The 19,429-nt window shown below is 38.8% G+C and overlaps 3 protein-coding genes across 3 annotated transcripts; all 3 read right to left on the bottom strand.

Moving 5' to 3' along the window:
- Nucleotides 1-2,003: 2,003 nt before the first annotated feature.
- On the bottom strand, nt 2,004-5,607 carry LOC103472119 (plasma kallikrein-like). The gene is made up of 9 exons (XM_008421508.3): nt 5,484-5,607; nt 5,237-5,393; nt 4,587-4,696; nt 4,263-4,425; nt 3,468-3,586; nt 3,248-3,380; nt 3,046-3,152; nt 2,669-2,828; nt 2,004-2,564 (listed from the first exon to the last, which is right to left on the bottom strand). Exons 1-9 carry the CDS (start codon nt 5,542-5,544, stop codon nt 2,450-2,452), a joined length of 1,125 nt encoding a protein of 374 aa, XP_008419730.3. The 5' UTR covers nt 5,545-5,607; the 3' UTR covers nt 2,004-2,449.
- Nucleotides 5,608-7,158: 1,551 nt separating this feature from the next.
- LOC103472118 (glutathione S-transferase A-like) lies at nt 7,159-9,560 on the bottom strand. The gene is made up of 6 exons (XM_017307314.2): nt 9,317-9,560; nt 9,118-9,183; nt 8,796-8,901; nt 8,111-8,226; nt 7,594-7,679; nt 7,159-7,489 (listed from the first exon to the last, which is right to left on the bottom strand). The coding sequence occupies exons 1-6, from the start codon at nt 9,482-9,484 to the stop codon at nt 7,360-7,362; spliced, it is 672 nt and encodes a 223-aa protein (XP_017162803.1). The 5' UTR covers nt 9,485-9,560; the 3' UTR covers nt 7,159-7,359.
- Nucleotides 9,561-14,401: 4,841 nt separating this feature from the next.
- On the bottom strand, nt 14,402-19,410 carry LOC103472117 (glutathione S-transferase A-like). Its single transcript, XM_008421507.3, has 6 exons — nt 16,962-19,410; nt 15,987-16,052; nt 15,750-15,855; nt 14,984-15,102; nt 14,806-14,894; nt 14,402-14,689 (listed from the first exon to the last, which is right to left on the bottom strand). The coding sequence occupies exons 1-6, from the start codon at nt 17,127-17,129 to the stop codon at nt 14,557-14,559; spliced, it is 681 nt and encodes a 226-aa protein (XP_008419729.1). The 5' UTR covers nt 17,130-19,410; the 3' UTR covers nt 14,402-14,556.
- Between the last annotated feature and the right edge of the window lie 19 nt (nt 19,411-19,429).

The following is a 19,429-nucleotide window of genomic DNA, read 5'->3' as shown; positions in this document are numbered from 1 at the left end:
TCATTTTTTTTTTCATCTTACAAAAAAACTTTCATCAGGCCAGGCATATTATACACATTGTTCTCTACATTACAGTGTTTCTGGGTTCTGAAAAGAGGCTGGAGCAGTATTTTATCAGTGTACTCGTCTTCCAGGCCTTTAATCTGAGATCTTCAGATGGCACAACAGTAATTGAAAATGTCCAAAAATAAAAAATAGGAATCCAGATCAATAAACAGAACATAAGCAACAGAAGAATCAACAGAAAGACACGAGGTCACACAGAACATCGTTAATGGCAAACACATTAATCAACAACCCCAAATCACACGGATTTAAGAGTACAATGTGGTTATTGCTGTCCTGTAAAACTAACTGAGCACAGAGACGAGATCCCAAGTTAACTTTGAATTCCTCCTTTCATACAACAGTGCAGCTGCATAATGGGATGTGCTGAAGTGAACCAAAAGGCATGGAGGTTGTTATTCAGTAACCTCTTCTTGTCTGGGATGGACCGCTGACCCATCGCCAGTCTGTCACCCATTGCCTGCAACAAAACCCAGCCCACTTCCCTGCAGTGACATTTCAACATGTCCATTCAGATCAGATAACACAGGTCAATGTGACCAATATAAGACAGGACACTGTTTTGTTGGTTTTAGGCTGACATAAATGAAGAGCTTCTCAGCGCATTGTAATTATTAGATAAGCAAACGTTTTTAAAATTTGGACTTGGTTTCCGTTCTGCCTCATTGGCTGCACTAGTAAGACCATAAGGGAATGTTTCTGGCCTCTTGATCTGACAGGAAACCCAGCAAGGTTGCAAAAATGCCCTTTGACCTAGTACGCTAGGTAATGATGAAGAAATGTTCAGACAAGGTTGCTTATTTAAATCGCCAAGGTAACACGATGGAAACTAAATATTTATACATGCTGCATAACACAGACATGAGGTAATGGGCACTTTTGTCAAATCTTGTGGTAAGATCATGTATGTTTCTCTGAAATCGATGAAAACTCGGCATTCTGTATGGCTCATTAGTTCAGCTGGTCAGCGCGTGATGCTAATAACACCAAGGTCATGGGTTCAATCCCCAATTGCAATTTAAAATATTTCAGAAAATGAACGCTTATGAAATTGTAAACTAGATTCTTATAACCATTTGATAATCAGCGCTTTGTCAAAACTTTAATTGTATAATGGATATCTGGGTTTTTTTCTACAGGAAAAACATGTTAGGACAGATGTATGGTTTTGGAAAAAAAAAAAGAAATCTTCTAAAAGCTGGAAACAATTGGCCAAATGAAATCAAGTCTTTCGGAAAATCAACTCATTACGATTGTTTTAACAAAATGGGATCTTTTAAAAATGTGGAAACATTTTACACATATTACATAGGAAGCATTTTCATTATTACAATTTGATAGAAATCTGGTCAAGTCTAATTTGCAGAAAAAGAAGAAAATCCTGGTCAGGACATGGTGCCAATAATCCCATGATCTAGAGAAAATTGTCTCTTAAAAAGGTGAAATCAAAATATTTACAAATAATCCATAACCGCCATACTGATTACTGATCAAATCTTATTTGCAGTAATTTTTGTAACTTATATCCTGCAAAAAGTTTGGTCTTTAGCTTTCACATCTGCAAACACATTTTGTAAATATTTGAAAATAAGTTTTTTTTTCTACTTTCATGGTTAACTTATATTTAATTTCCTTTTTCCTTCATGTACAATTATATAAATTAAAAGTAGAAATGTCACATTCAGTGATGTAACTCATGTTGTTGCACCTCATAAGGTTCTATTTTTTCACTTCTATGTGTTCAGTTGGTGTTATTCTATCTTTAGACACTTACATACATAGAGAAAACGTTATGGCTGCTTAAATAGTTCAGAACAAAAAAAAAACATCATGCAAAAATCGCAGGACTTGCTGTAACATCATGATTTTGTGGTCACATTATATTGGGGAGTGAAAAGTGTCCAACTCATGGAAGAAATAATCACAGGACTCGTATCTTACCAATTGGAAGGAGATTTATTTAGCACATCTAAATAAATGATGTGCTAAATTATGTAGTACATGAACAAATTCAAGTTACAACAGAACTTCCAAGATCTGACAAAATGTATGAAATCTCCCAACTTTTAATGGTTATAAAACTTTTATAGGACGCAACACCCATTGGCGTGTATTTGGAAATTTCAGCCAGTGGTGTCCTTTCCTTTGATTTACAGTTGTTTTGGCTCAATTTATAATGATTGGATAGTTCTGGTAAGACAACCGGAACATAACTATTCTCCAAAAGTTGCTCATCTCAAAGTAATCTTGTTAAAAATGTGCCAAAAAATCAAAACAAAACCTTTAGCAAAAGAAATATATATATATATATCTTTGTCTGAAGGTAGCAGAAAATTTCCATCAAAACAAAAATAAAAGTTTATTTCTGAAAGCTTTCTGTCTGTTAAACAAGTGATTTTCTGCAGTCCCTCAGGCTGAAGCCAGACACAACACTGGCTAGTTTGTTAACTTTGGGAGGAGCTGGCATGGTGATGACCCTCTTCAGATAGCAGCGACGCCTGCAGCAGTGACAACAGGAAATATCGGTTCAGTGACAAAGTTTCAACATCAGTGAATTTCTACCTGAATTTCAATAAAGCTCTTTGGATAAGGAATACTGTACCATGCTGCACGGTCAGAGAAGCTTTCATCGACGTAGGTGTAGAACAGACAGTTGGGGTCCTCGTCACATTTCGACTGACACAGCTCTGCCGTATCCATCAGCTCGAATCGAATGTCGGAGCCACGGAAATCCACACCTTCATAGATCTGCTTGACCCAGGCTGGTAGGAAAGACATATTTGGTCAAATCTCTGCTGTTAAAACAACATGCGAGTCTAGAATGGGCACAGTTAAGGTAGGATTAGTAATTAAAATAGCTAAATTTGACATAAGTCAAAGACCTCTAATGTTTATTTCATCTTTGGACTTTGCTTCAATCCATCTCTGAGAGCAGAAAGTGGGCTATGTTTAGTGTTTGTGTTGACTCATGGTACGTACTGTCATCAAGCTGACAGAAGTGTGCCGGTATGCCTGATGTGGTTCCGTCTTTTGGTTTAACTGCCAAGTCGCTGAGGTTGTTCTTCAAATAGCATTTGTAGTCATCACTGAGGAATCACAAAGATTTAAAAAGGTTTTAAATGTGCTACGTCTTAGTTGATCGACCAATCAGAACAGCTATGATGCAGGAACCATTTGCTACCTGCTGAAGGAGAAGTAACTGCACTTTGGATGAGCCGAACACAGGACTTGACAGTGCTCAACGGAAACAGACTGCTGCTGCTCAAGGTCGCTTCCCGGGATGTCAGTGTTTGGAAAAAACTGGTTCTGACATGCTGCAAATGGCACAAAACAAAAAAATTCAACACCATGAAAATCACAACAATAAAAGACCAGCGTCTTAGCTCTTGATATTTGCTTACGTGTTTCAAGTTCTTGAGTCTGTTGGGTTTTTTGGGCAAATCCAGATGTGACTCCAGCCTTTTTTTCCACAATAGGAGTCCTCGGGACACTCCAGCTAAACTTAAGGTGGCACTTGAATCTAGAAGCAAAGAAAACAGACATTTAAATGACAGAGAAAAGATGTTCAGAGGCCCTGCTGTGTGATCTATTGTGTAGAACATATTACAAGAATTTAAGTAATCATCAGAAACATATCAACACAAAAACTAGCAACGCAGTGCAGTATACTGAGAGACTCATCGTCTTCTGTGGGCATGAAAACATATGGAAGCAACCTGGGTCATATGTTTTCTACGCTCCTTCACCCTGACGTACCTTCCTTCGGAGAGGCGCCAATTTATGTTTTTGAATCCACCTGAATAATGTGTAGTTGCGCCCCCTGCCTGCAGGTAGTGGCCAGTTAGCTTTGTTTACAACATTTCAACTGAACTTGACTTTAGAAATGTTAAACTAATGTTGAGCCCACATTTTTCAAATAATCCACATCAATGTATGAGCATCAGTCACTGCCCTTCATTTTAAACTATAGCACGCCCTCTGGTGGTTACATTAACGTGCCACACTTATTGGGCAAAAACATTTGAAGTTCAATGATGTATCTATATTTATTTATTTTTTACTGTTTCAGCCAGGTTGCAACAACAGATTTTTCATAGTTAACCTTGCTGAGTGTTTTCTTTCACATCACTTTATTTCTACTTGAAGATCTCGCTCTCTGCACCAAGAGCTTTAATGAGAAGATAATTAACTTTTACCTGATGTTAAGGTTTGAGAACTCCCCTGTTATAAAAGTAAAGAACTGACACCCAGGATCCTGTGTGCAGACCCTCTGACACTCCTGATAGTCGGGCGTGAACAAGGTTCTGTAGTCTGCGCCAAGAAAGTCCACGTTCTGGAAGATCTGCGAAAAACAAGGTTCTGGCAGAAACCAGAGAATATTAAAGAAACCAGGGTTAGCATAGACAAGCCTCCCGGTGAAATCTTCTACTAATTTTGGTTAAAATCTTAATACAGTGTTGCTGTTTTGTTTTTTTGTTTTTCCTGAGCATTAAACTGTAATTCTTAGTGTGTGAGCCTACTTGAGTCTGGATTGCAGGACTTGAGAGAAAAGCCAGACGTGACGCCCAAAAGAGGAGTTTCGGAAGATGGCTGCCCAGAGGGGGTGGATTTGAGGTAGCAGTAAAAGTGCCTGAAGGGAATGAAGGGATAGTAGCATCATCGTTAATCATCATCAGCTTTATTAAAGACACAAATATATTGAAAATAAAATACAACGCACATAAAAATAAAATCATCATCAACTTTATTAAAAACACAAGAATATAAAAAAAATTTAAATGCAAATAAATAATTTTAAAAAAGAGACTAATAATAACAAATGTAAGTCACTGATTTACAAAAAGGCCTCAACCACCAGTGGCTCAATATTCTGGACTTAAACATTAACTATCTTAAATATTAGTAATATTCAAATACTTTAAACCAGTTGCAGATAAAACAGACAAGCATTTGCACTATAAAAAAGTTAAGTCCTTTTTTTTCTAATATCTTTAAATAAAAATCATATTTTTTCATCTGAATTTCATATTTTTTTAAATTGTATTATTTTATATTTTAATTATATTAATGCAGTTATGTGTGTATTTTTGCCTTTTTTTTCTTCTCTGGGGCAATTCTCATTGAAATTCTTCCTCTGTTAAACTATAATTTTAGTAAGTGTGTGTCCTACCTGTTGTCTCTGGTCCAGTCGGGCCTGACGAAGGTAAAGAAGAGGCAGGCAGGGTGCTGGGTGCACAGCTGCTGACAGTGCTCCACGCTAGGAGAGTAGAGAAACGTTATGTCTGATCCGGGAAAATCCACGTTCTCCTGAAGTTCATTAGGGCATGCTGAAGGGAAGAGAAGTCAAAAGTTTACATGTGATGAATAAATGTCATAGATACTTTGAAAATAAGTAGTCAGTCATTTTAGTGTGCTACCTGTACTGAAGGACACGCTGCTGGCCAGTAGAAGGCCCACCAGAATCAAAGAGCTTCCCATCTTCTTCTGCGGACACAATGCTTGTCTCCCTCTGCTTTTTAAAGAACTGGTTCTGCAAATACAAAGACATCAAAGGACAAGTTACTTCACATTCTGTTTACGCAGTCGGATTGTGTCACGTTGTAGACACAATCTGTGTCTGTTTCGAAACGGAGTGTTTTCCTGTTTCAAAGGTCCTCTGTTCAGCATGCAGAAAAAGAGGCAGTAGAATTTTTTATTAAAATTGACATGCAACAAATTACTTTACAATTATGCACTACTTTGTCTTGATTTATTCATGGAAAAAAATTTCCCCTCACCCCCCAAAAAATTCACTAAAGGTCATTTTGCACTTTCTGCAGGTCTTATTACACTTTTAAATTCATGAATCCAGAACTTTATTAATAATAAAACAATATCCTCCATCTGTCTGGCTCTTAAATTGCTCGTTTTTGTAACAAAAACACTTCCGCCGTGACTTTTTATGGATTCTTTTTGGTCATTTTCATCCTGAATTTGTTTTTGTTTGTTTTTTTTATTAAAAGCCACAATTTTTGTGTGCCTTTCATAATGAAAAGTAATAAAAAATAAAAACAAAACAAAACAAAGTAAATGATTAACATGGAGTTTTTCGTGACATCCTTCTCTCCAACTCTACTTTCTCTGCAAAAGACCAGTTTGTCCTGCAGGGGGCGACACCTGCTCGATGGTTCTAGAATCCGTGCCTTGATAAAACATCAACCTGAATAGAGATTCGGTTCGTGTATTTTCAGGCAGTTCGGTTTTTCGTTTGAAATGAAAAATGAAAAACGGAAATAGACTCGTTTTTTCGTTTACTAAACCAAAATAGGGAATCGGATAACGGGCTCGATTGGGGCGCGAGCATAAAACACGATTTCCGATTTGGTTTTCTAAACGGAAAACAAAAACACGAACTGCCTGAAAATACACGGACCTCAAAAGGTTCTATTTTTTTCACTTCTATATGTGTTCAGTTGCCGTTATCCTATCTTTAGTCATTTACATACATAGAGAAAACGTTCTGGCTGCTTAACTGGTTTACCAAATTGCACCAATAACCCAATGATGACTTATCTAGAATAGAACTCAGGACTTTATCTCAATAATTTTGGTGGGTCTATGCTCCATTTCAGCAGTTCAGAAAAAAAACATCATGCAAAAATCGGAGGACTTGCTGTAATATCATGATTTTGTGGTCACATTATATATGGGAGTGAAAAGTGGCCAACTCATGGAAGTTAAATTCAGTTGTTATAAAAAAATAAAAGTAAACTTACTTTGTAATTTACCACCTTGAAATTGGACCCGTGTTGCTTTACAAACTCCTAATCTTTCTGAAACTCCGCCTTCAGGAAGTCATCATGGCGCCTCTGTTAACGCTTTAACGTTTTTCATTAGCATTTCACTGAGAAGTTCTCCTATGATGAGCAGTTCCACCAGGTGTTTGCTAATTGCTTCTGGCTAGTCTGAAGGAGCTGAATAGGGGAGTCGTGGGTCGGGGCTGCTCTTCCTATTCCAAGAACTGGCAATAAATGGAAATATCTCATTCAGAAATTGACCTGGAGAAAAAGCTAATGCAAAGTGTCACAATCAGAATGATAAAATGGAGACAGATGAATTTCAGTTCTATTTATTTTGTTGGTCACAGCACCAAACACACATCTTTATAGGAAATTAAGTACAAATGGTATCAGGTAAGCACCTAACAGTGAAAGCAAAGGGTTTGTCTGTTTTCTGTTTAACATGTAAACCTCTACAGTAGTGCAGCAGAATATGTAGCTTCATAGTAAACGCAAAAGGAATATTGTTTCCAGCTTAAAGGTTCTTCAGTGCATCCATTCCTGGAGTGTCCTTCCAGTTGGAAGGCCAGGTGTTCTTGACGCTGGGTCTGTCCTTCACAGTGTTGTGGTAAGCTGCCAGTTTAGGGAAGTGCTCCTCATTCAAGCTGCAGGCAATTTAAAAAGGAAAAGGATTTAATGTCACCGTTTCCTTCAGCTCCTTTTTCTTTCATTCATTTTGACGCGATTTGGAATGATTTCGCCCGCTTACCCAAAGCGGAAGAGAAAAGCGATCACTGGGAAGACGATGACGTCGGCCAGAGAAAAGTTCTTTCCTGCAAGGTAAGGACCCGTTGCCTAGAAGAACACAAAGCAATATGTTTTTTATTATGTTTTTAACTAGGTTCCTTTACATCACTTATATCCTGACAGTCAAGACATGAGGACTAACACTGCAGTCAGTGCTGGTCTGTGTGTCTTTATATATAACCCAATCACAGGTAGGTGGAAACAACCAGTCAGACCAGTTTTTTAGTAAACAAGGTAGCGTGTCAGGAGTAGTCGTGTTCTTTTAAGTGTCCCGAGACAAGCAACGACAGAGTCAAAGAAAAAGTCCACAGAATACCTCATGCTCATGTATGAGTTTTTTATGTCTGCAACTCATACATGAGTTCTGTATGAGTTTCTAATAAGGCATTCCAGTCTTAACCATACCAAAGGAAAAACAAAAAGTAAAAAGGTAATAACGAATACCAGACCAAAAGATTTTTGCAGGACGTCTTGCTTACCTGCATGTACCCCTCCCAGATTTTGATCTCGTCCTTCAGTTGCCCGGTGAACCTCTGCTTGGCGGAGTCGTGCCTCTCTGCCTCGGGGACGAAGCGATCGTAGAAGAGGGATTGTTCTGATGGGAGAAAAGAAAAACATGCAATCAGCAAGAGCGACTCCCTGGTGTGGCAAACATCAACCCCCATGATTGCTGCCATTTCCTTGTGTACAACATAGATCGGGATTGGTCAGGAGTGTCACGGAAGGAGACGAGGAAAAGGGGCGAAGGCGTGCCGTGCACCTCCTTGTCATGTCTGTTATTTCCTTGCGACCCTGTGAAATGGGGTCAAACATCTCGTGGCTTCATCTGTGCACACCAGCTATCATGTGATCCTCTGTGGGATTAACATTATGCTTTTGACGTGACCTCATTTGCTCAAACAAGGTGTGTGTTTTGTTTTGAACAAGTCGGGTTCTCATGAGGAAAGAGGGAGCATCTGATGTAACGCCACTCCCTCCTGAGGAGGCCCACTGAAGACGTGACAACTCTCAGTGGTTTTAAGGTTGCTTGACGTTGCCAGGTGTAACTTGGTGCAAAAGTCCTACAAGGTGGACCTCAGGGTGTCGGAGTAAGGTAGCATTTATCCTTAAATGTGCAATAAAAGTGAAATACTTTGAATTCCTTGAGCATCAAAGCGAGCTTACTTATTTTGTCGAAGAGCGATAGGCCCTCAAACATGCGCTGGTACATCAGTGCAACTTCGGCTTGGTTTTCGGGCTTCAGCTTGTTTCCTTGGCCCTTGAACTGCTCCTGTTGTCGGAGACACAAGGAAGAAAAAAAAAGCACAATTTATGAGCAACAAGTTATGAAGGAGGCTCTGGTTTCTGCTCCCTCTGTGGTGTAGGGTGTCTCTTTGTCTGCAAGATTCCGCTGAATGCAACAGGGGAAAAGCGTCCCTCCCCCTTCTTCCCTCTTGTTAACTCTTTGGAGGCATATGGCTGCATAAAACTTTAACTAGGTTCTCACCTCCAGGTATATGCAAGCGCCGTAGGACTCGTTCAGGGTGACGTTTCCGTGTTTGAAGGCAGGAAGCTTCAAGACAGAGAGCATAATGTTTAAAATCAGAGAACTTTCTGCAGACCAGAACTCTACGCATTAGTTTGTGCATCAAAAAAAAGGTTTTATTACAATTTCTGTGTCGCAGAATTGAATGACAAGAACCTACCTGACCCCTGGGATTGATGGCGAGCACGTCCTTCCCCTTGTGCTCCCCCTTCTCAAAGGACAGCTGTTTGCTGTTGTAGCCCTGCAGGCCTTTCTCCTCCAGGGCGATCATGACCCTCCAGCAGGGAGGAGAGCCGGAGCCCCACAGCAGAGTCATGTCCTTGGCCATTGTTTCAGGGTGAGAGGTCGTTTCCCAGCAGCGAGATGAGAGAGGGAGCGTGAGGAGTGAGGAGTGAGTCTGGAAGTCTCCCCACGCCTGCTTTTATAACAGCCTCCAGCCTTCCACAACCGGATTGGTGGACTTGAGTCCCGTCCCATGTTTGTGATATAACCAAAGATAAGTGACTCGAGGCAGTTAAGATAGCCAACAATTCATTTAAACACATTGAATTGCTTTACTTTGCAACGCTAGACAACAGGGTATTGCAGCCAAAGTCCATTTTCATTTCATTTTTACTATGTCTGGGAATGTGGGTTATTGCTCCAGTTGATTGTACCGAGGTTGCTTCCAATGGCATGCAAGGAGGAGGGGAATGCTCTTGGTTTGAGCTGCAGATCTTTATTTCTTCTGATTAACCCATATGGAAAAAAAAAGATTTAAAAGCCAAAGATAAACAAGTGAAATGCATGCATGGACTGTATGCTGACTAAACACTTGCAGAAATAATAATGGCTGGATTTTATTTTTTATGTTTTTGTCCCAGGATGCAGTTGCTTTTCCTGCTGCAAGGGTGTATCCTCCTGAAACAAGACGGGACTTCCTACCAGACTTTTGAAAACTCATTGTGACTCAGCACTTTTCATTCACCCCTGTACAAACCAAATAGAAAGAGTCGAGCCTGGGCCACAACCACATTCCTTCTGAGAGCTACAGCGATAAAACAAAGCCGTTCGATTTTATCATGTAAAATTGTTGTGACGGTCTGCATACTTTTTAGTGGGGTAAAATGAAACACGTTTTTAGTAGTAGAGATTATGTGGCGTAAAAAAGTTAAAAGATAGTGAATAAAATGAGCATAAACACAAACAATTTCTAAAAATTTGACAACAAAATGAATTAAATTCTAATTCGTTGTCACAGAACGAATCTGGTTTTTACTCTGGTGTTCAAAAAGGCTGAGTTTGTGTTTAAAGATTAACACATTGTCAAAATGGTGGAAAAAGAAGAGGGTGGGGGGAATCACTTTGGATTCTTTTCTGTAGCAGTGAAAAGTAAATGTTTTCCCTGCAGTTAATCTGCAGAGAGGCTGAAAAGTATTTGATTTAAGGTTTGGGTCTTTCAGTCTATTTTGTGCTCAAACGTTGACATTGTTCTTGAGCTCGAGTTCATTTTCATATTTAATACTTAATGCTTATTTCTGTCATGTACATAACTTCAGAACCATATCTCACAGTGACTGATACTTAAAATAATATACATGCTTCTAAGTTTGACTACAGCTTTAGCAATATTGCTGAGCTTGCAAAAACGTAACTAATTTTCCCCAACACAGAAACTTCCTCTACTGTCTGTCTAATATTTAACACCTTCCAAAAACTCCTTTTTGTGGACCTGACTGGCAACAGAGACGTAGATGTTTCTAGCCCTTGTGTTTACAAATGGGGTCCAGCCGACCCCACGTCCATATCACTCGTATCAGTTGCCTCAGGCCTCACACACACAACGGCAAGAAGACTCTCGCCAAATGAAATGAAAACAAACAGAAGCTTGTTTCGTCTCCTAGTTTGCTAGCAACAGAAAACAACGTGTGAAGATTCCCGAAATGTGACTTCCTGGAAAGAAAAGAAAATAGATAAAGGCAGAATCACAAGAAAAACAAGTGATTTGTGAGGAATTACTTCATTGGCGCATTCTTCCCTCTCTCTCATCTCACATTTTTCTCTCTCTCTCTCTCTCATCACTAAGAGATAAACAGTGTATCTGTACCTTCATCACTATGCTGGCTCTGCCTAACAAGCCCTCTTGAGTATTTTGCTGTGCATGCATGACAAGGCTCTTTTTTCTTTTTTTTTTCATTTTCGCTTGCACAACAACGCAAAAACATTTTCCTCTTGCGCGAACACACCCCGTCGAGGTGAGCAGGTTGAAGCATACGTGGGCCTTTTGTGAGAGCTGCAGACAAAGGAAAAAAAGGACGGCTCTTTTTTCAGCCTTTTGTAAAGTCCATCTATCATTTATTGTCCATGTTTGTAACTACAAGTTTGATTATTTGACGTGTGATTGAAGGCTTTTATCGTTCTGTGTGCAAAGGGCAGCCATAAACAGACGGAGGCTGTTTTGTGCGCCTCCCTGTATAAATAGAGGATGAATGGATGGATGAGTAGAGTTCATTCTGACCCACACAGAAAGCTCTGGTGTTATACGCACGTTTAACCACTGTCTTTATCAAAGTTTTAGATTCAATTTTTATTTTATTAATGAGGCTTTCATTTTAGAGTATCACCAAGGCAGAGAGAGGCCCTGAACAGGAATTGCCCATTTGCGTAAGCAAATTTTTTTCCCGCATTTATCACTTTGTTTTCACTTTATTAGTTAACTTATGTTCAATTAAATAATTTTTTTTTTTCTTCTGGTGAATCACATCAGTTTCTGACCCAAATTACAAGAAGACTGATTTTTATTTTCCTTCTTTTACTGTCTTTTCAAGGCAAATCAGTGGAGTATTATAGGAAAATGAGGTGTGTGTATGTGCGTGCGTGCGCGTGTGTGTGTGCGCGCGTGCGTGTGTGTGCGTGTGTGTGTGTGTGTGTGAAAAATGTTCTCCTAACAAAAACAACCTGACAGAGCCGGCTGCAGTACTGCGGCACAGTTTATATTCACCCTCACACCTGATTATATGGAGAAAAGTGAGACTCGCACAGTAACTGCATGGACCTCTAATGTAAATGATTCTGCTGGCACAGAATTGTGACCTCTGTTGGTAACAATGCTGGTCAGAACTGGAGCAGAAAATGCTCACCACAGAGCATTTTTATTTTGTCCCATCGGGCACCACTCTTATTTCTCCTCTCGAAATAGATTCCCCCTGTGACCTAGTATGTCATGTCGTTATTCTTTGGCTGTCATGTCGGCATTGTTTGACTGTTTATTTATTTTTTTAATCTATTCCCAATTTTTATCATATCTTGTCGTCCTGTAGACAAAAATCTGCATAACTATCGTGAGTGAGCTGCTCTGCCTATCTGAACGGAAAGGTTGTAAACAATAATTGACCTGTGCTATTTAAGTTGTAAAATGCAATAAGATAAAAAAGTACTTAGAGGTAATTATAGTATATAGGCTCATTTCTAACCCTAATAAATTAACTGCAAATAGCCCCACTGTTAAAGTTGGAAAACATGCCATCAAAAGCCAGCTAAAGTTTTTTTAAGTGACCCAGAACGGCTTGTAGCAAATGTCATCCAAAAAGACTCAATTGTGTAAAGTCATTGACTGACAACACATGAGATTTGCGCAAGTCAACTTAGTTTCCTGCACAAGCATTCAAATGATGAAGCAGAGAAGCCGTGCTGTCTAGGAAGACACCCGCTCTGCAACCTGTCTGACCACAAATATGATAGTTTCTCGCACGCGACAGTCGCTCGGAGCTCCTTCCTGCACTCCTGCTTTATTTTTTATTTTTTGCCACTGGATGGACCAGCTTACCAATTTGATTGTTTGGCAAATATTACATTCAGTGTTATGACTTTAAATCACATCATCTTTGCAAATATTGATTCATACAGAGAGAAAAAAAGAGATTTCTGAGATTTCTGTGGTGTGTTCACTCTCCCCGTAATTTACCACAAAAATATATAGTAATACAAAAAAATGTAGACTTAATGAAAATAATTAATACCGTTTAAAGGCCGTTTTGATCCTCATGGGAACGCATGTTAACACATCAGTATAAATATTTCTATTGAGGCAATTGGTATAAAATTCCCACCAGATGTCAGCAACAACCTAAGTAATCCGTACATAAAAAAAAAAAGAAATTAATGCAAATTTGTCCATAAATTAACCAATAAAGTGGAACGGTATAGAAAATAAGTAACAAACACATGAAGAAAAAGACGTGAAAAAATCAAAGAAAGTGAAGAAACCAGTCGATTCCGTTATTTAGAAACATTCCTGCTGCTACGTGAAACCAGTATCAGCTGGTTTAATATTAACTGATGGCCTAAAAAAGGTTTCTCATTACCAAAGTATTGCACATAGAGTGGTGTGATAGTAAAGCAAATAGATCTTCGCAAAAATAAAGCCTTGCTGTTTTAAAACATTCTAATGGCAGTGGTTACAGCTGAATTTATGATATTCTGAATGTTGGAGCTGCTGGAGTCACAGTCTGGCAGTGAAGAGATCACCATCTCACCAGAAACGAGGAAATAACAGGTGCAGGCACTCCCATGAAAACACAATGTGATGCATGAACACTAGCCAAAAAAAAAAGCTAAAAAAAAAGCTACAGCTTGTCAAATGTTTGCTGTACAAGGTTTGGAAAAGTCAGTGAAATACTAAGAGGATTTCATTTAGTGCACTTGTAGTCATACTGACCTGGAGACATTATGGTCTTATAGCAACTGACACTTCATTTCATTGAAAATCTATCTGGGTAGCTAGCTTTATATACAGCTAGCTATGCGGCTACCTAGCTTTATATCTAGCCGCTAGCTACATATCTACCTAGCAAGCTTTATATCTAGCTAGCAAGTATTATAGCTACCTACCTTTATATCTAGCTATCTGTTACGTCTTTGTGCTTTTATTATTCTGATAACAAAAGCACAAATTGATTTATTATAACATCAATCATCCCTTTTAGAATGCAGACCGTCTTAACTCTTGTGCGTGTGAGGACTGAGGCAAACGTAGAGGACTGTGGCAAATGACACAAGTTTTACGTGTGTGGGGTCGGTTGGACCCCATTTCCACACACAAGGGTTAAGAAAATGTTCTATCATGTCTGCACCTGCTGTCTAGACGGCATTTTGCTGTTATCCTCCAAAAACTACATGACCTGCAGCCCAATAGAATCTATGGTAGTGACGTCGGATGGATTACTTCAGATTTATTTCAAAGAAATCCAAACAGTACACTCATTAGAAAAGTTCACAGGTTTATTATAAGGAATATCTGATCATGTTGCTACTCTGTTACAAGATTCTCGAAACAGCTGCAATTTTTGAGGGAAGAGAGGCATGTCGTTACAAAAAATATATAAAATGATACTTTCATGGTCAGACTGAAATATTTCTTTGTCAGATGTCATTCAGGGTGTCTTGTCCCTTGGTGTTCTCCAGCCAATGGGGAGGCCAGCTGGCCTTGATGCTGGGCCTCTCCCTCAGCAGAGCGTAATACTCTCCCAGTCTGGGGTAACGCTTTTCAGACAACCTACAGAAAAAAAAAAAAAGCGGCAAACTCTTTAAACTGTACATCTTTCGATTAACTGCTGAAACATTATAAGAAAGAAAAGCTAAATGTGAACATCACTTGTTTTTCTCACTCACCCAAATCTGAAAAGAGTGGCAACGGTTGGAAAAATGACAACATCTGCCAGTGTGAAAGACTTCCCTGCCAGGTTAGAGCCAGAACCCGTCTAGAAAAGACAGATGAGAGTTGTAGATCAGATGAGAATATGTCACGGAGTCTTCAGATAGTTTGTGCTTTTGAGCTTCGTTCACACACCTTGTGCAGGTAGCCCTCCCAGAGTTTGAGCTCCGCGCTCAGAGCCTCTTTGTGTCTCTTCACAGCTGAGGCGAGCCTCTCGTCTTCGGGGACGTAGTATTCATAGAAAATAACTGCAGCTGGAAAGATGAAAAATGTGCTGATTTTCCAAATAAACACCTTGGGCTTAAAAAAAAAAAAAGATTGTTATCTTAGAAATGTTAGCATTTTAAAGTATGGTATGGGATTTCAATTTGGAAATTGCCTTAGCAAAAAAAACAAAACAAAAAAGTTTAAAACCAGGACCCAATTTATTCTGAGTTATACTTTATAAGAGTTATCCACGACAGGTTAACAATAAATTTCTGACAACTCTTTATTCAAAACAATCCTGAACTAATCCTATAAGTAGGGACAGAAGCATATGGCTGTTCTGAGACTTTAGCTGATTCTCCCTTGTGGCGCCTGCATAGTTACAACAAAATGATGCAACAGAAACTGAAGCAACAGCAAAGAACAGCTTTTATATTTAGAAGCAGAGGAGCTGGCAAAAAATGTTCCAGCTGTGGTACATAAGTGAAAAATACAGCTGAAACTCATTGGGGTTTTTTTCTGTTTTACAAGCTAGCATTAGCACTAGCTGCTACAGGAAACTAAAAAAAAGCCATTTCTCAACTCTTTATCCTGCAGATAAATAGTGTGGAGAGTGTGTTCAGCAGCTTTAGAACCAAGGGTGAAACGTATAAAAAGATTTGGGCAAATGCTTAATTCTGACTGGTTTTCTTACTCAGTTTGTCGTAGAAAGTGAGGCCCTCAAACATGCGTTGGTACATCAGCGCTTGTTCCTCAGTGCTGTCTGGGATCAGCTTCGTTCCTTGAGACTTAAACTGGCTCTGGCAAAAACGGAGGAAAAAAAAGAGCATATGTCATATTAAATACTCGCCATGTTGAGTTGTCCTCAGTCAGTGTACACATCTGCGTTTGTTTCTGATTCAAGCTTTAGTTGGCGAAGCGGCTCCATCACCTCCAGGTAAAAACAGGCTGCGTAGGATTCGTTGACAATCACGTCTCCATGTTTAAAAGACGGCACCTAAAAGAAGAAGAAAAGAAAAAGACATTCGGGTTATTAAAGGATTTACTAAAGTGAAGCTAATGGTTATCAATAAGAAATCTTTTTGTGTGTGTGTGTGTGTTCATTTTCAAATAAAAAACAAACAGAATTAATGTATTTATAATAAAATTAAAATTAAAAAAAGCTATTCAAGCCAACTTTACTGTATGTAAAAAACTGACTTTTGGAAAAATATTTTGTGGTGTGAATAAACAAAGTGTAACTTTGCAGAAGGTCCAGGTATCTCAGGTGTAAAATTGACCAATTTTCTTACTTTTTTTTAGAAAAAGTTCAACATGGGGGTGGTAGTGTGATGATTTGGGTCAGCTTTGCTATATGGATGGCTACAATTGACAAAAACACGACATGAATTCTGCTCTTTCAAGTGGCCTAATCAAAGTAACGACTTGAATCATATATGGTGCTACGGCAGAACCCTAAAAACGCTTTCAAATTTAAACTACTCTGCAAAGAAGAGTGGTCTTAAATATCTACCTTTTGTCTGTTCGAAATAAATTTAAAAAATATCTTTCATATTATAATTTGCTTCATGATTGGAAACGTGTAAAAAAAAAAAAAAAAAAAAAGCAAAAACAGTAGTACTTTCTGTAGCACTTTAGTTTGAGTTTTGTGATCCGCTCTGTTGGCAAACAAATTCAATTTATTCATTATTTGACCTCACAGTATAAAATGTTGATTTAGAATAAGCTCAGAACTGAAAGTGCTAAAGCTAGTAATTCATCCGTTATTCAGGAAAACGACCGTCAAGAACCACTCTCTGCTGAATCCTTAACACACACCGTCATGTGACCGTCCTGACCTTCACTACAGCTACATACATCTGCTACTGGCCACACATCTTGTTCATGAGTGTGCTTTTCTCCCTACCTGACCCCTTGGATTGATATTAAACACTTCCTGAGACTTGATCTCCTCTTTGTCGAAGGACAGCAGTCTGCTGTTGTAGCCCTGCAGGCCTTTCTCCTCCAGGGCGATCATGACCCTCCAGCAGGGCGGCGAGCCGGAGCCCCACAGCAGAGTCATGTTCTTGGCCATAGTTTCAGAGAGAGCTGAACGGAGCTGTGACAGTAAATGCTCTGTCCAGAGCAGTTTGTTTCTTATAACCTACTACTGGATTGGAGGGTTTGAAAACGTCTCATCCAATCGTCAAAGACGACCGACACAAACCAAACGGATAAACAAACCCCTCCGTTCGTTAGGCCAAACGATCGTGTTCGCCCGACGCCTTCTCTTGAAGTTCTGTGATGTTGGGTGAACTTTGAACAAAAACCCAAAGATGAAAGCCAGCAATAAAAGTTTATTGTTGCATACGCATGTGACGAAAATCACTCTGTTGTAGCCACACGATAAAATTATTATTACCGCTCAGTAGCTTGCCATCATAGGGTTATCTAAGCAGGTTATTTTCTATGGCTGGATGACCAAAGTCAATATTGTAAAAAAAAAAAAAAAGAAAATAGAACAATACTCTAGCAACTTAATGGCTAAACAAGACAGAGTTAGTGATATGAACTTTCCAGCTTGAATTTGAGTTTATAAAGTGAAAATTTATTTGGCAAGTGATGCAAAAGTCCGGAGAACAGTGTCTTGGGAGACCTACCAGACCAGCACCCTACCCAGGGTTTAAAAGTTTATACTGTGTGAAATGTGGCAACAGTGAAAGGAAGCGGCTGAAAGTCCCACTTATCTAAATAAACAGTCTTTGCTGTAGTTGTGAGGGTTTAGCTGAATCAAAGTGTTATTTTGAGGAAGTTCTCTCCCATCATGCAAAGACCATTGGCCATTTTTCTCACAATGTGCCATTTGGACCTGAAAGTAACTTTAAGCTAATGGAGTGTCTGAATGGTAGGGAAGATCAAATATTGATACACTATGAGTCAATCAGTTAAAATGTGTAAAAATAAAACTATGCCTGCAGAAAACAAGACAATGCATTGGAAGATAAGTAGCATAAAATGGAAAATGAACTTGAGGGTAATTTTTTGGTGGTGTGTTCAATTGTTGAGCTGAAGTTAGGAAAGTCTTAAATACCTTTACAACTACCAAGCACACACAATCTCACGTCAAGCATGTGTGGGTATTGATTATACTGCAGCTCTTACTTTGAAATACATTGAAATACAAATACTAAGTTAAACATTTTGAGAATTTGTTGCCCATACAAGCAACATACAGCGCCTGTTATTTTGCAATGTCTTACCTCACCATCATCAAGCTCTCAATTTGGAGAAAAAGTCAAGTGGAATATTTGAAACCTGCTTTTATCTAGCAATATTTGTTTTAATAACTTGGGTTATTGACCATAGAGAGGCCAAATTTACTTCAGGATTCACCAGAGCTGATACAGAAACTGACCGCTTCCATTTTGAAGTAAAAGTCAGTTTGGAGTTGCTGCCGTCAAGCTTTTTTTTTGTTGCTTATCTATGTCCTTTATATACAAGATCTAGCATCTACCTGAACCTGATAAAAACGTTGTGCACCTGTAGAACATCTGCTGTTTCACAGACACACATTTTGACCTCAAGTTTTGTTGTTTTTTTTAAGGCTGCTTTGAAAGGACTTGTTCTGCTTTAAAAACCTGTAGAAAGGCCGGTTCCTGCTATTCTTAAACACAAAAAGTTGCACATCAACTGGCAACCAGTTGTGCCACACTTGCCAAATTCATCTGGCATCATGTGAAATAACCAGAATTGACCAAGTACGGTGAAGGATTTTTCTCTTTACTACACGTTTTCTCTGTTATAAAAAATAAAAAAAACTATAAAGCAAGTTTGCAATTTATTGTGTAAATTTCCACTTCATTTCCACTGCCAGACATTTTCAATCTCGCCCATCTACATTTTAGAGAGGGAACCATTTAACCCTGGAATGAGTTAAGTTCCACTAACCATAAGACACAATGGAGACATTGGGGCTGGTGATCATCTCCAGCATCCCTATGACATGGTAGTGGCAGCATTATGCTACGGGAATGTTGGGTTATAACAATTTGGGATATGGATGTAAAATAAAAAGTGGAAAAGAAAAAAAAAAGTGAATTGGTGTGAATACTTGCTGGATACACTGTAGATTCTTTAATGCTTTTACACAAATACTTTTGTGTAAAAATGTTATTTCTAATGTAAAACAAAATAAAATGTATTAGAAAACAATCTAAAAAGGATTTTTTTTTTCTTTAAATAGGGGGACTACATTCTGAAAATCATTTAACGTCCTGCGAAGCTAAAAGTGATGAAAGCAAACTTTGCAAGAACGCACCGGAACCCTTTTAAAACTCAAAATATTCTTAGACATGATGGTTCTGTCAATCGATTTTATTAAGCTAGTAAACGTCA

The sequence above is a fragment of the Poecilia reticulata genome, chromosome 11 (genome assembly GCF_904066995.2).
Source record: "Poecilia reticulata chromosome 11, P_reticulata-male-v2, whole genome shotgun sequence".
NCBI classification, from domain to species: domain Eukaryota; kingdom Metazoa; phylum Chordata; class Actinopteri; order Cyprinodontiformes; family Poeciliidae; genus Poecilia; species Poecilia reticulata.
The sequence above is the reverse complement of the archived record's forward strand: the minus strand, read 5'-3'. Positions and strand labels throughout refer to the sequence as shown.

What these genes read in the sequence shown, in the direction of transcription:
- LOC103472118 (XM_017307314.2), bottom strand. Translation starts at nt 9,484, where the DNA reads ATGGCCAAGGACATGACTCTGCTGTGGGGCTCCGGCTCTCCTCCCTGC. An exon ending in ATCGCTCTTCGACAAAATAA is followed by an intron (nt 8,227 to 8,795) that starts GTAAGCTCGCTT and finishes TTCTCCCATCAG; the next exon opens with AACAATCCCTCTTCTACGAT. An exon ending in GCTTTTCTCTTCCGCTTTGG is followed by an intron (nt 7,490 to 7,593) that starts GTAAGCGGGCGA and finishes AATTGCCTGCAG; the next exon opens with CTTGAATGAGGAGCACTTCC.
- LOC103472119 (XM_008421508.3), bottom strand. Translation starts at nt 5,544, where the DNA reads ATGGGAAGCTCTTTGATTCTGGTGGGCCTTCTACTGGCCAGCAGCGTG. An exon ending in CAGCGTGTCCTTCAGTACAG is followed by an intron (nt 5,394 to 5,483) that starts GTAGCACACTAA and finishes TCTTCCCTTCAG; the next exon opens with CATGCCCTAATGAACTTCAG. An exon ending in GACTGGACCAGAGACAACAG is followed by an intron (nt 4,697 to 5,236) that starts GTAGGACACACA and finishes CATTCCCTTCAG; the next exon opens with GCACTTTTACTGCTACCTCA.
- LOC103472117 (XM_008421507.3), bottom strand. Translation starts at nt 17,129, where the DNA reads ATGGCCAAGAACATGACTCTGCTGTGGGGCTCCGGCTCGCCGCCCTGC. An exon ending in CAGCCTGTTTTTACCTGGAG is followed by an intron (nt 15,856 to 15,986) that starts GTGATGGAGCCG and finishes CGTTTTTGCCAG; the next exon opens with AGCCAGTTTAAGTCTCAAGG. An exon ending in GGGAGGGCTACCTGCACAAG is followed by an intron (nt 14,895 to 14,983) that starts GTGTGTGAACGA and finishes TGTCTTTTCTAG; the next exon opens with ACGGGTTCTGGCTCTAACCT.